Source organism: Limanda limanda, chromosome 15, assembly GCF_963576545.1.
Source record: "Limanda limanda chromosome 15, fLimLim1.1, whole genome shotgun sequence".
Taxonomy (NCBI): Eukaryota; Metazoa; Chordata; class Actinopteri; order Pleuronectiformes; family Pleuronectidae; genus Limanda; species Limanda limanda.
Genome location: NC_083650.1, coordinates 22,027,326 through 22,039,795, shown reverse-complemented (window position 1 = coordinate 22,039,795; position 12,470 = coordinate 22,027,326). Strand labels below are relative to the sequence as shown.

Below are 12,470 nucleotides of genomic sequence, written 5' to 3'. Positions count from 1 at the left end.
AGCACAGTCTGTAGCCCAGCAGGGATTCCACACACATAGACAGAAGGTATTGATATATTCCACACATAAACACATGCACACACACACACACACACACACACACACACACACACACACACCACACACACACACACACACACACAGACACACACATTGGGACAGACGGTATTGATATTTTTGCTCATCAGCCTCGAGTGTATGGCCGTGCAGAAGAATCACACAGATACACATTCTCGCACACATCCATGCACACACAGCATGTAATCAGACAGGCTCGATAATCCATTGTTGTTTTTGGTAATTCAAATGCATTCATGGTTCTCTCCTCCATAAAAAAATACCGCATCATTATTGTCAGGCCTGTGGGCTCCCGTTGGCAAAACTTGTTTGGAGTTATTTTAAGTTCCAGTTGTAATGGAAAATAGCTCCATAGGTCGAGCTGGAATACTCTGTTAACAGCATGTTTAATGTAAATCGAAATCTGATAACAACCAATAGAAAATTATTAACTGAACCGTCTCAAAGGAAACCAGGTGATAACTAGGGTACAGCCCACATGGAAGAGTGGGGCAGAGGTTGTTGGACGCTGAGGAGTCAAATCAATTCTTAACAGATGCAATCCTGGATCATTTTTAATCATGCAAGCAGGATGATGGAAAAGCTGGTTCCATCTACTCCTGACAGAAACACTAGTGTGCATTTATAACTTCTAGGTGCTGTAGATGAACCCCTAAGATAAGAAAGGCTCTTGAGGACATTTAACTCTCCATGGTGCATCTTAAGATTTCCTTTTGTTACATTAGAATGTATATGTTTTTGTCTGAGAATGTCTAAGGGAAAACGTTTTTATGTTCAGAAGGCCGAATGAATTGATGCTACAACCAAGGGCCTGCATACTTTCCGAAGCCTCCTTGATCTCTCTCTGTCTTTTCAGTCTGTTTGTAGTCCTGAGGATATTAATTGTACAACTTGCAAGCGAAGGATGTAGTCACTGTACGTAAAGAACGAGGGGTTAAAACCAAAGATAAGTCCTTGCCTTCTTTCAAAGTTGCTGCATGAAATGGACGTGATTGTTTGGTGTGCTTCACAAAGTCGAAGCCTACCGACGTCTTCATGTTGCACCCCTGCTCCCTCATCATGCCATCTAATAACATCGCAAAGAATGGTTTAGTGAAGAGGTCATGGCCCCCCCAAGCCAACTACTGAACATCTGTGGGATGCAAAAATAAAGCTTGATTTGAAGAAGAAGGAGAGTCATTCCTAATTTAGGGTAAGGGCAACAAATCTTGGCAGGACTCATCCCTTCCCCTTATTCCTATATTGTGAGGGAGCTCCTGCAGTTTTTCGTCCCTCTCCAATGACCACACTACTCTTCTCTGCCTCGGCATTCACATCGTCCCCAAACTACTGTGTTCCAAGACGTTTCTTTGATCTAGCCACCGACTAGTAACCAGTAATAGAGGCTGATTTTCCCTCCAAGCAGAACACTGCCCTTTTGAGCAATTGCAGTCATGTTGTTATTTGACTGCGCCTCTCCTCAGCGAGCAGACAGGACACCAGCTGCCACTGTTTGCATTCCAATTGTTTGCTGTCCAGTTAGTAAGAAAGCGTTTGCATGGAGGGGAAGATGATTGGGGGAAAGGAGGATAGTGCAGCCCCTTTCCTTCTGGACCGTAGTGGAGGTTTTTGCAGGATGTGCATTGATAGTTTACGATGCCAAAATAGAATTTACAGGAATTTTGTGACAATTTAATACGATGCCACTCAAGTATGTAACAGTGTTCTCGTTTTTTGCTGGTGGCCCGGGTTTTTAAAAGAGCCGTGGTTTATACTTGATCTTATGCTTTTTGAGTTTAACAAACAGGACTTTCAAATGGTTTCATGTGCGAGCCCAAGGGTCTTTGAATTCCCTCGGCTCAAACAAGGACATGCAGTTCTCAAGTGAAAACACAAAAAGAACCATAATTAGGCCAACACGTTTTTTTTCACATGACAACAATGATGTGGTTAAGTGCTTTTGGGCAGTGTAACTGACTGTAGTAACAGAAGCAGAAAGCCACAACTGTTGCACTCTAGTGGGTGATGATGGAGGGAGGAATGAGGGAGGTAGGGAGGAAGGCTGGGTTACGACGGTGAAGTCGATAATGTCCATGTACTGCAGAAACCATTTGAAAGTCATTTGCTCTCGGTCGGCTCCCACTCCGAGGGCAGTGCATCAGTTATGGCACAGATGTACGTTCATGAGATATGAGTTACCGCATGTGTCACTGAAAATATATATGGATTCTAATAGAGGGAGGGGGAGGGTGAAACAGCATGAACAGAACTCATTATCACGCAATGATTATATTCATGTCCCCATTATAATTACTGTCCAATATGAATATGACAGAGATATTCATATACCATAAATTGCCCATTTGACATTGTGTCAACTCCCAGTTATTTGGCTGGTTTTAAAGGAATATTACAACAATTTTTGTGGGATTTTTATTCCATTCTATGACAAGGCAGGTTTGGAAAAAGCACTGTATTTGTTCCTTCAACAGATGAAACTGGTGTTACTCAAACCAGGGAAATTCATTTGTGCTGCAAGACTAAATGTATGACATTGTAGTTCATGTGACATGTTGTTGACATATTTCTAAATATGAACTCTTGTTAAATCAGTTTTCAAAATGGATATATTTCTACCACAACATGATTTTCCTAATGCGAAAAAAGAGTCCTCGTATTTTCAGTTTCTTAAACCTAAAACATCCAACACTGTGTGCTAAATAGACGTGGAAATGAATCAACATGCTCCTCCAGATATTAACACAAATGTCTGGTGAGGAGTTAAAAATAGTGGAAAAAGAAATTCTAGTGAAATGGCCCGGTATCCCTTTAAGGTAGAGCAGGAGGTGATCGGGGTGAGCGGTGAGGCCCAGATGTAAATATAAGCAGCAGGTCCTGAAAGCCTGAGGCTCAGATAGAAATCCCAAATTGTATTAAGGGACATTGTCTCTCACTCCCAGTATGCGTACCTAATCCTGTTTCAGCGATGTTCCATTACCTCAATTACTATCATCTCACCCAGAGGTGGACTCCGCCAAGGACACCACCGGAGAGCCAGCGATGGGTGGAGAGAGAGAGAGAGAGGAGAGGATGGAGGGAAGAGGAGGGGAGGGATGGCTGCGGAGGAGAGAGTCACATATGGTTCAAAGAAAGACGGATGGAAGAGGGGAGATAGGAAATAGGCGGCGGAGAGTAGGGAGGAAAATTAAATAAAGAGATGGACGTTATGCTGTAGAGAGAAATTAACACAAGATAATAAAAGGAGAACAAACTGATTATGCAGATGGGCTTCAAGACCAGTAAGAAAACCGGTGGCTGTGTCCTCGCCAAAACCCTGGCATCACTTTTTGTTTCCCAGCTGGTCGGAGAGGGATGTAGTGGGGACAGTCCAGCTACAGGACAGAATGACTGGCTGAAGAACAGGCAGTTTGACAGGCTGACATGTTCTGGGGTGGATTCAAAATGTATAAATAACGTAAGTGTGTTGTGAGATCTTTTGCGCACTCACCGTAGATGTACACTCCACCACAAATAGGCCTGATATCCTCCAAAACATGTGGATGGGAACACAGTTCTGTACATAGAGATCTTCGTGCTGTTATGACACTGACATTTTCACAATGTGTTTCATGACAATAAGATTCACATGCTAATTAACTGAATCTAAAACTCCAGTGGAACCTACACTACAAAAATTATTTGTGCACTGATTCCTTTTCCTGGATTTACAGTCTGTCTCACCGGCTGATTTTGAGTGCTGCAAATCCTTTTGAGAGGGATGGATATGGCCACACACTCTGTCGCTCTCTCTCTCTCTCTCGCACACACACACACACACACACACACACACACACACACACACACACACACACACACACACACACACACACACACACACAAAGGAGTCGTGAAATATGAGTCCAGCTAGCCTTACTGCCTCCCTCTCCCATCCAGCACCACATAAGTGTCCAAGCAATGGCCCTGGCTAAATAGGACTTAATGCCTGTGCTGTCACCGTAGCGTCGCCGGCATCGAGTGTTGGGAAACTTCTGAAACTGAGCATGTGTTTGTTTTTCGGCGTCTCACTCGTGACTATACGGCTTTGACATTTACCCCCAGGTAAAGAGCTGGATGCTATTTATTTATCCACATCTTCTTTCTTCCTTCTGTCCTCCTCCAATTCCTCTTCTTCCACACACCTCCTGTATCCAAAATTGAACACTTGCAGCAAGTCTTTGTCAACTGCCCCTAAACTAAGAGGTATTACCTCTGCTATTTCTTTCTTTCCCTTTTCTCTGACTCTTATCTGTCTTCATCTCCTGTTCTCCATTATACTTTCTCACTTGATTTTTCTACCTCAGAGTGCTGGCGAGTTTGCCTAATGAAGTGGCTGATGGGAGTATATTACAGAGAGACAGAGTGGAGCGGTCGCCTACTCTAAAATCCATTAACCTTACAGTTTCAATCAGCGCGCAGACAAGTCTGAGCTACGAGTCAAAAAGGAGCGTATTAGCTGTGTCACACTATTGTGCCTCGTGCTTGTGTTTGCCTAATATTTTGCCCACTTTTAGCTGAAAGGACAAACTCTTCTTTTACTCTGTGTTATCACTGTGCTGTCATCATTTTACATGCACATTCTCAGATTGCCCTACAATTGGTAGTGTTTTTCTGGTTGGAGCAGATGCAGCTGAATGGGGGCACAGCACCAACATCTATAAGCTCTGGTCCTGTATGCAGCCTTAGCTGATCTTCTTGGCCCGTCAGTACATCCGATTTCATGCATGTACAAATAACTGAGATTCTTTAGGTTTGTTCGCCACTTACATTTGTAAGACCCGGATTTTAAGTATCAGCTAATTGTTTTGCTCTGAATCTGAGCAACTGCAGGCCTTAACTAGACCTGTGGGTTTTCACACATTTTGGCATTTCGGAGTTATTTAAAAGTCCTGAAATGCTCAAAAACCTCCCGTAATTCGCACAACAGAAAAGTAAAGATTAGGGGAAAAGGTTGGCATATAGAGGATAGCATCTTCGTCAGGGAAAACTCATCAGCCCATCCCCATCATTTAGACAGAAAGAGAAAAGAGCCTCCATTTTTTATTTTTAGTGCTGTCGGTGTTCAGGATTAGAGTGTACCAACCAGTGGAACAAAGATGAATAAATAATTAAAGCCTCCCCGGACCTGAGAATGCAAATTATATTCGCAGGTTAGATCCGATGCAGGTGGCCACAATTAGTGGCAATTTGTGGCGATTTTAATGATCCATAATTTAGCTGTTGGTCATGTAGGATAAGTGTGTTTGTGTGTACAGTAGGAGAGACGGGCAGAGAGGGAGGCACAGACGGCGAACGCACAAAATAAGGGAAAATTAAGGAAGGGGAAGAATCTCCCACCAGGCACGGACATGGATAGACAGACAGGATCCCTGTTGACACTCACACACACACACACACACACACACACACACACGCTTAAACACTTTTACGTGCCTCGTTCATGACAACATGCTCCTCTTTCAAAGTTCAGTGTCATTGAATAAGAGACTTTCTTTTGTCAATTCAAATTACTGTTAGTGTTTGTGTATGTTGTGAAGTGATCCAAAACACATACTTTTATGGACACACACAAACACACACACACACAGACCCTTTCCAAATATGTTTTGATGCAGTTTTTTCCCACTACAACCTCTTTGACTCTCTCTTTCTGGCCATCGGGAGTAAATTGCAGAGTGCCGATGTATAAAAGCTTCTGTGAAAACCATGAGATTCTTTCACTGCTAATTTGGCAAATTCGTTCTGTCAGTAATTAGCAGGTAATATGTCCCGGTTCTGTGCATATTTTTACTACCCACCTTACCTGTTTTACATATTAATGGAATATTTGTAATTCATTGTTCATGACACGTTACAGTAAAATGGCTTTTTACCAAAAATCTACTGAGATAATTAGCATCAATACCATGACCCTACACTGACACCGGTTTATTTGCTTTTGCAACATTTTTACAGCATGTTTCAGCTAATTTTGTTGCAACTGTTTTAGTTCTTGATATAAATGTTGATATAAACATAGTTCACATTTATATGTACATAGATTATATATGTGTATTGTGTCATGTCCTATATAAAAAATACACCGATCGGTCGGTGTATGTCAGGGCCCTAACTTTTGACCTCAGAATAGTTGAATTCATGCTTGGTGATAGTGGCATTAAATGTCTAAGCTCCTGTGTATTACTGTCAGATTGCCTGACTTATCCATTTGTCAGTGTGTGAATCTCTGCTTGTTCAAGTTGTCAGATGCACCCACATTGCACTGTGCTTAATAGGGGAAGGTTCTGAAAGGCGGCAACGACGTTTCGTTTGTCATCTAATCCTGTAAACGAGCTGATGGCCAGCCGTTCTGTACTCTAATGAGATTACACATGCATTCTGGGTCCCACCACAGGTCATTGTTGCCGAGGCCATTCAAAGGCAATTATTGTTTTAAATGTTCCTCTTGTCGCCATCTCAAAGTGACTCTGCATGCTTCACTGAGGGAAGCTATGAGGCTGAAGGGGCTGGTCCCTCCAGACGAGGCCTAAATGTTTTTACACTCATACTGTTTCACTTTCCCCAGGCAGCCACAGTGCCCTATGCTCTGTACGTAAATAAGAACAAGTGTGTGCGTTTGTATGTGTATGGTGGTGATGGAAGGAGGATGAATCCTACATAAGAGGGAATGACTCCAAAACAATATCACCAGAATTAACCTGTTCTCAGATATATTAGAAGCATAATTCCTGATGCATCTGATATCATACAGGAGTGAGGAAGCAAAATTCTAAAGCGTGAACGGATTCTCCCATGTTGCCTCTTGTGTATGTGTATGTGTGTGTATAGTGTGTTTGTCAGCAAGCCTCTGTTTTGGTAGATCAGTGAGAAGTGGTCGTCCGCTGGGACAGCCTTGTTTCTTTGTTCTCCTGCTGACAATGGAGGACTCACAGTCAGTCTAAAGGGAGAAATTATGTCCCAGAGCAGTCTGGGAGAAGAACAAATACATACACACACACAGTACTTCTCACATGCTACTCATGTGGGGCATGACCTCAATAAGAGCTACTGTTGTATTTGCGAGCCCTCAACACCATGTGCCGGCCACTTTTAAAAGCTGTAAGAGTTAGGCCTAGGGTTCAAATAAAAGACTGGTTCAGCCAAGTTAAACAGAGTTGTTCTTCATGTACTGTTTATGTGCAATTGTGTCTTTCAACTGAAACGCAATATAGCATTTAAAAATCGGTTTTCTTACTAAACTGACTCAAATATTGGTTGATTTATATGGTAATGTAAAGCATACAGTTTGGTTGATGTTACTGATTTGTAATGGATTGGTCAGTTAAAACTCTCTTAACATGATTTCATCTTCTCTGTCTCCACAGGTAAGGAGGAGCCGACCACCTATACCTGCACCACATGCAAGCAGTCGTATGGCAGCGCCTGGTTCTTGCTGCAGCATGCTCAGAATACCCATGGATTCCGCATCTACCTGGAAAGTGAACATGGCAGCCCTCTCACACCACGTATGGGTGGACCTTCCTCCCTGGGTGGGGGTGCAGACTGCCATTCTCAGCCTCCCCTTCATGGTCTCCATTTGCCTCCAAATGCAAGCCCCTTCAACCTCCTCCGCATGCCTGGCTCTGGCTCAGGTGGAAGGGATAGCATCGGAATGGGGGGTGGAGTTGGCTTAGGTGGCCATGCTGGTGGGGGTCATCATCAGAGATTCCCTCCGACACCACCTCTGTTCAGCCCTCCTCCGAGGAACCACTTGGACCACCATCACCTGAGCCCAGAGGACCTGGCGCTGGCAGCCCACCACCCGAGTGCCTTTGACAGGGTGCTGCGCCTCAATCCTCCTATGCCCCTGGACCCCCCTCCAACAATGGACTTCTCAAGGCGGCTAAGGGAGCTGGCGGGCAACACCTCAGGGTCCACTCCCCCGCTATCACCCACCCGGCCCAGCCCCATGCAGCGCTTACTCCAGCCATTCCAAACAGGAGGTGGGAGTGGAGGAACAGGAGGAGCAGGGGGAAGCAAACCTCCATATCTTGCTACCCCACCCCCTCTTCCAGGCTCCCTGCAGTCACCTGTGGGCTCTCAGACCACTCCTACTACTCCTCTCCCCTCAGCAGGGGCAACACCCTCATCCACCAACCCCTTGAAATCTAAATGTTGTGAATTTTGTGGCAAAGCCTTCAAGTTTCAGAGTAATCTAATAGTGCACCGACGCAGCCACACAGGAGAGAAGCCCTACAAATGTCATCTGTGTGATCATGCTTGTACACAGGCTAGCAAACTGAAGCGACATATGAAGACACACATGCACAAATCCTCCTCGCCAAACGCAGGAAAATCTGAAGATGGCCTCTCAACAGCCTCTTCTCCAGAGCCTGGCACCAGCGACCACTTGGGTAGCGCAAGCCATGCCCTCAAGTCAGTGGTGGCCAAGCTGAAAAGTGAGAATAACCGCATGCTTCGTGAGAATGGTGAGGAGGAGGAGGAGGAAGAGGAGGAAGAGGAAGAAGAAGAGGAGGAGGAAGAGGAAGAGGAGGAAGAAGAAGAGGAGGGAGAGGAGGAAGAAGAGCAAAATGGAGAGAGGGTACCCAGAAGGAACAACAGCTATCACTGTGGTTTGAACCTGGAACCAACACGTCAGCATGAAAACAATGGCGGTATTGGAAGTCGACTGGCAGCTTTGGCTGAGGAAGTGTCCATCCCTCGGTCCCTGCCCGAGGTGATGCAGGGAATGGGTCTCGCTGCCAGCATGCAGCACTTCAGCGAAGCCCTACATGCACACAAATGTAATGCCATGGCCAAGGAGAACCACCTGCACCACCACCTCAACCGAGACCACCACCACAATCGCGAGATGTGTGATGGAGACTCTGTGCTTGAAACACACCGTGGGGAAGATTGCTCCGTCTCAACAGTGAATGGGCGGGGAGCATCCCCTAATGAATCTGCCTCTGTAGGCCTCTCTAAGAAACTGCTTCTGGGTAGCCCCAGTCCGCTCAGCCCCTTCACTAAACGCATCAAACTGGAAAAGGAATTTGACTTGCCCACTCCAACAATCCCTAATACGGAGAACGTCTACTCCCAGTGGTTGGCTGGCTATGCTGCCTCCCGACAACTCAAGGACCCTTTTCTGAACTTTGGGGATTCCAGACAATCGCCGTTCGCCTCTTCATCGGAGCATTCTTCAGAGAATGGCAGTCTGCGTTTCTCGACCCCGCCGGGGGAACTGGATGGTGGGATGTCAGGCCGAAGTGGTACAGGCAGTGGGGGCAGCACTCCCCATCTGGGGCGGCCCAACTCCAAGGATGGTCGCAGGAGTGATACTTGTGAGTATTGTGGCAAGGTGTTCAAGAACTGCAGTAACCTCACAGTACACCGGCGCAGCCACACAGGGGAAAGACCATACAAATGTGACCTGTGCAATTATGCTTGTGCCCAGAGTTCCAAACTTACACGCCATATGAAGACCCATGGTCAGGTGGGCAAAGACGTGTACAAGTGTGAAATTTGTCAGATGCCCTTCAGTGTCTACAGCACCTTGGAGAAACACATGAAAAAATGGCACAGTGACCGTCCTTTGAGTACCGAAATAAAGTCAGAGTAGAAGGCCGAACTATGGGACCTTTTCCCCTCAGCTATGTCCACCATTAGTCCCTTGTTTATTCCCAGCTCCTTGTAGATTTGCCCTAAACCCAACACTCCACTTTCGCCAGTCTGGTGGAAGCTTAAGACCATGTGCTCTGCACCAGCACACCCCGTTTCCATTACCCATTGAATGCATGATCTGTATCGGGGCAATACTCTTGCATTGACGCAAAACTTCGAGCCTTTCTCTTGTGCAATAATTTACATGTTGTGTACAATTTTTCTTTTTTGAGTTTTCCTTTTCCATTTTTAAGAATTAGTCAGCATGCATAGTATGTTTTTGCTAATCAAAAAAAGAAGAAAATAACTTGTCCCTGGTTGGTTAATTGTTGAGTAAATGTGTTGCTGTTTTTCTCTTGTTCTGTTTTTTTCTTTTTATTCTTCAAAAGAGAAAAGACAAGAAAGATACATCCATGCTGCATACATTCTGTAACACATATCATGTACAGTTTTGTTTTGTAACATGGAAGATGAACAGTCTCTACCCTATTCTAACAACCCTGGAAATGCACTTATCCTGATCTTTCTAAAAGACACCATGTTCGCACAGGGTTAAAAAAAATAAAAATAATCATGCATTAGCTTGATGACTAAACTGAAATTAATGACAGCCTTCAAATTTCTTTCAAAAAGACAAGGGTGCGCTATGAATTTGTACTATCATTTGGTTGAGTAAGAAAGAGTGCCTTTGATATCTTAAGACCACATTGGCCATAATCTTATCTGCTATAAGTTTGGGGTCACACTAGATAAAGCTAAAAGGTTTAAGCCACCCAGGAAAGGTCCTTGCATCAAGCACCTGACTGCTCAAATAGGCTGTGACAACTCATGCTGAAAGATCAGAGAGTTCTTGTTAATCATCATTTAGCTACCTATTACATGTTCAATAGGCTATCTTTAATATGTGGATTTCATGGCAAGCATGGTACAAGCAGTATTGTGTATATCTGAATTATTTGTAGTTTTGTTTCTGGTAAGGAGGTACTTTTGAGTAAGGTAATCTGTAATGTACAATCCTGATTTTGAGGGATAAAACGCATGGCTGAGAAGTGTCATGCATCTGCGTTAGCACAAACCTACAACGCTGCTTTGATATGTCAGTGTGAGGAACAATGCATACAGTAACATATGAGCTCCAAATGAGGCTAACTATTTTTGAGAGCATTAAAATAGACAGACAGCTACACAGAACTGAAAGCTACTTAACTATTACGGGGATCAGAGGCAATCTCTTTCACACTTTCATTCACATTTGTAGTATCAAAACAGGGTCATTCACTATGAATTGCAGAAAAAAGAAAGAAAGAATTGCAAAAACTATATATCTGTATTCCAGGGCTCTTGAAAAGAGTGATAATGCGATAATTTTAATCAGTATGCATAGGCTAATGCAGGGCACATGTTTTTGTTTGCTGTTTGCTTTTAACCCAAAAGGAGGGTCTTTTTTTTCCTTGTTGAGTTCCATTCAAGCTGTTTATAGTATAGCACTTGTCACGCTGACATCTCTCTTTCATTGTCCCACACTGATGCAATGTTGGTACATGGGTTAGGTTTCAAAGCTAGCTTGACATTTATTGGACATGAAGTGCACTGTTTCAATTTTCCCAGTTTACAAGTTTATGCTGAAAGGGGGAAAAATTGTTGAAATGCTGTTAGATAATGAGGGTCCCACAGTTAAAAGCAGTAAAAGATGAGACACATAATCTGTTGTCAGCAACTCCAGCCTCATGACCCTTGACCTCTGTACCCTTGCCGTTTCACCTTTGACCATTTGTCAGTATGTTACCCCTAAAAACCCCAGAGCTTGGCCTGGGCTGAAAATTGACCCTGTCTTCAAGGTCTGTAAATTAAAAGGTTTGATGGTTTATTACAATAAGTAGCCATCACAGTGATTTGATCCCAAAATGGATGCAGCACTTATTGGCCACAGCAGCACTAAAGATTTGTATTTTTAAGGAGCTGTATCGCCATCGCCACCTGATTAATCTATAGACCTTGACGGCTAGACTACAAACACTCAAATGCTGTTGCTTACACAGAATCTGTTTTTGTATAAATCTTCCTTTGATTATAGATATGAAAATAAACGTTTTTGAAAATAACACTTCACTTCTTTTAGGGGAAACTGTATTTAAGTTTTGTTGTCGTTTCTCTTTTCCTCAGCGTCTTGGTGGTGTTCAAGACTCCGATCACAGTATATATTAAATGATTAAAAAAAGATGAAAAAAACACAAACGAAAAAAAAAATTCTGTGATGGTTTTGTATTTTATTTTGCCTTGGCTCTTCACAGCTCTTCAGGTTAAAAATACAATTTGCATTGGGGAAAGGATTAAGATTATATATGAATATATAATAAAGAACTTAAAATATAGGAAAATGCACATTCATGTCAATTCCTATGCTTAAACACATTTATGGTCTACTTTTTCTGTATTTCTAGAATTGTATTTGAATTCAATGTTCACTTAGAATAGGCACTATAGTATTTATATTGAGGCTCGTATTTTTAACTGTTGCTTGTGCTCTCTAAAGGTATTTACCATACCTTTTTTTGGTAGTGGAAAAAAAAATCCCAAGCTGCCACAGTATATTTTTTTAATTTGGCAGGATAATATAGTGCGAATTATTTGTATGTTTAAAGAAATAAAAGGAAAAACCCCATAAAAACGCAGCTAAAATATGTGGCATTTGGAGGTGTCGCAGGCCATAAGAT

General features: G+C 43.3%; 1 protein-coding gene across 6 annotated transcripts in view; it reads left to right on the top strand.

Moving 5' to 3' along the window:
• bcl11aa (BCL11 transcription factor A a) overlaps positions 1 to 9,751 on the top strand; it is a 50,947-nt gene extending 41,196 nt beyond the window's left edge. Inside the window, exons 4-6 of one of the 6 annotated variants that reach the window (XM_061087519.1) lie at positions 7,479 to 7,777; positions 7,817 to 8,168; positions 8,229 to 9,751. In XM_061087519.1, coding sequence (XP_060943502.1) covers positions 7,479 to 7,777; positions 7,817 to 8,168; positions 8,229 to 9,715 — 2,138 coding nt within the window. In that variant the 3' untranslated portion in view covers positions 9,716 to 9,751. Of the gene's footprint in view, positions 1 to 7,478 lie in introns of all 6 variants that reach the window. The other 5 variants (XM_061087520.1, XM_061087518.1, XM_061087517.1 and 2 more) reach the window with 5 other exon arrangements.
• The last annotated feature ends 2,719 nt before the right edge of the window (positions 9,752 to 12,470 follow it).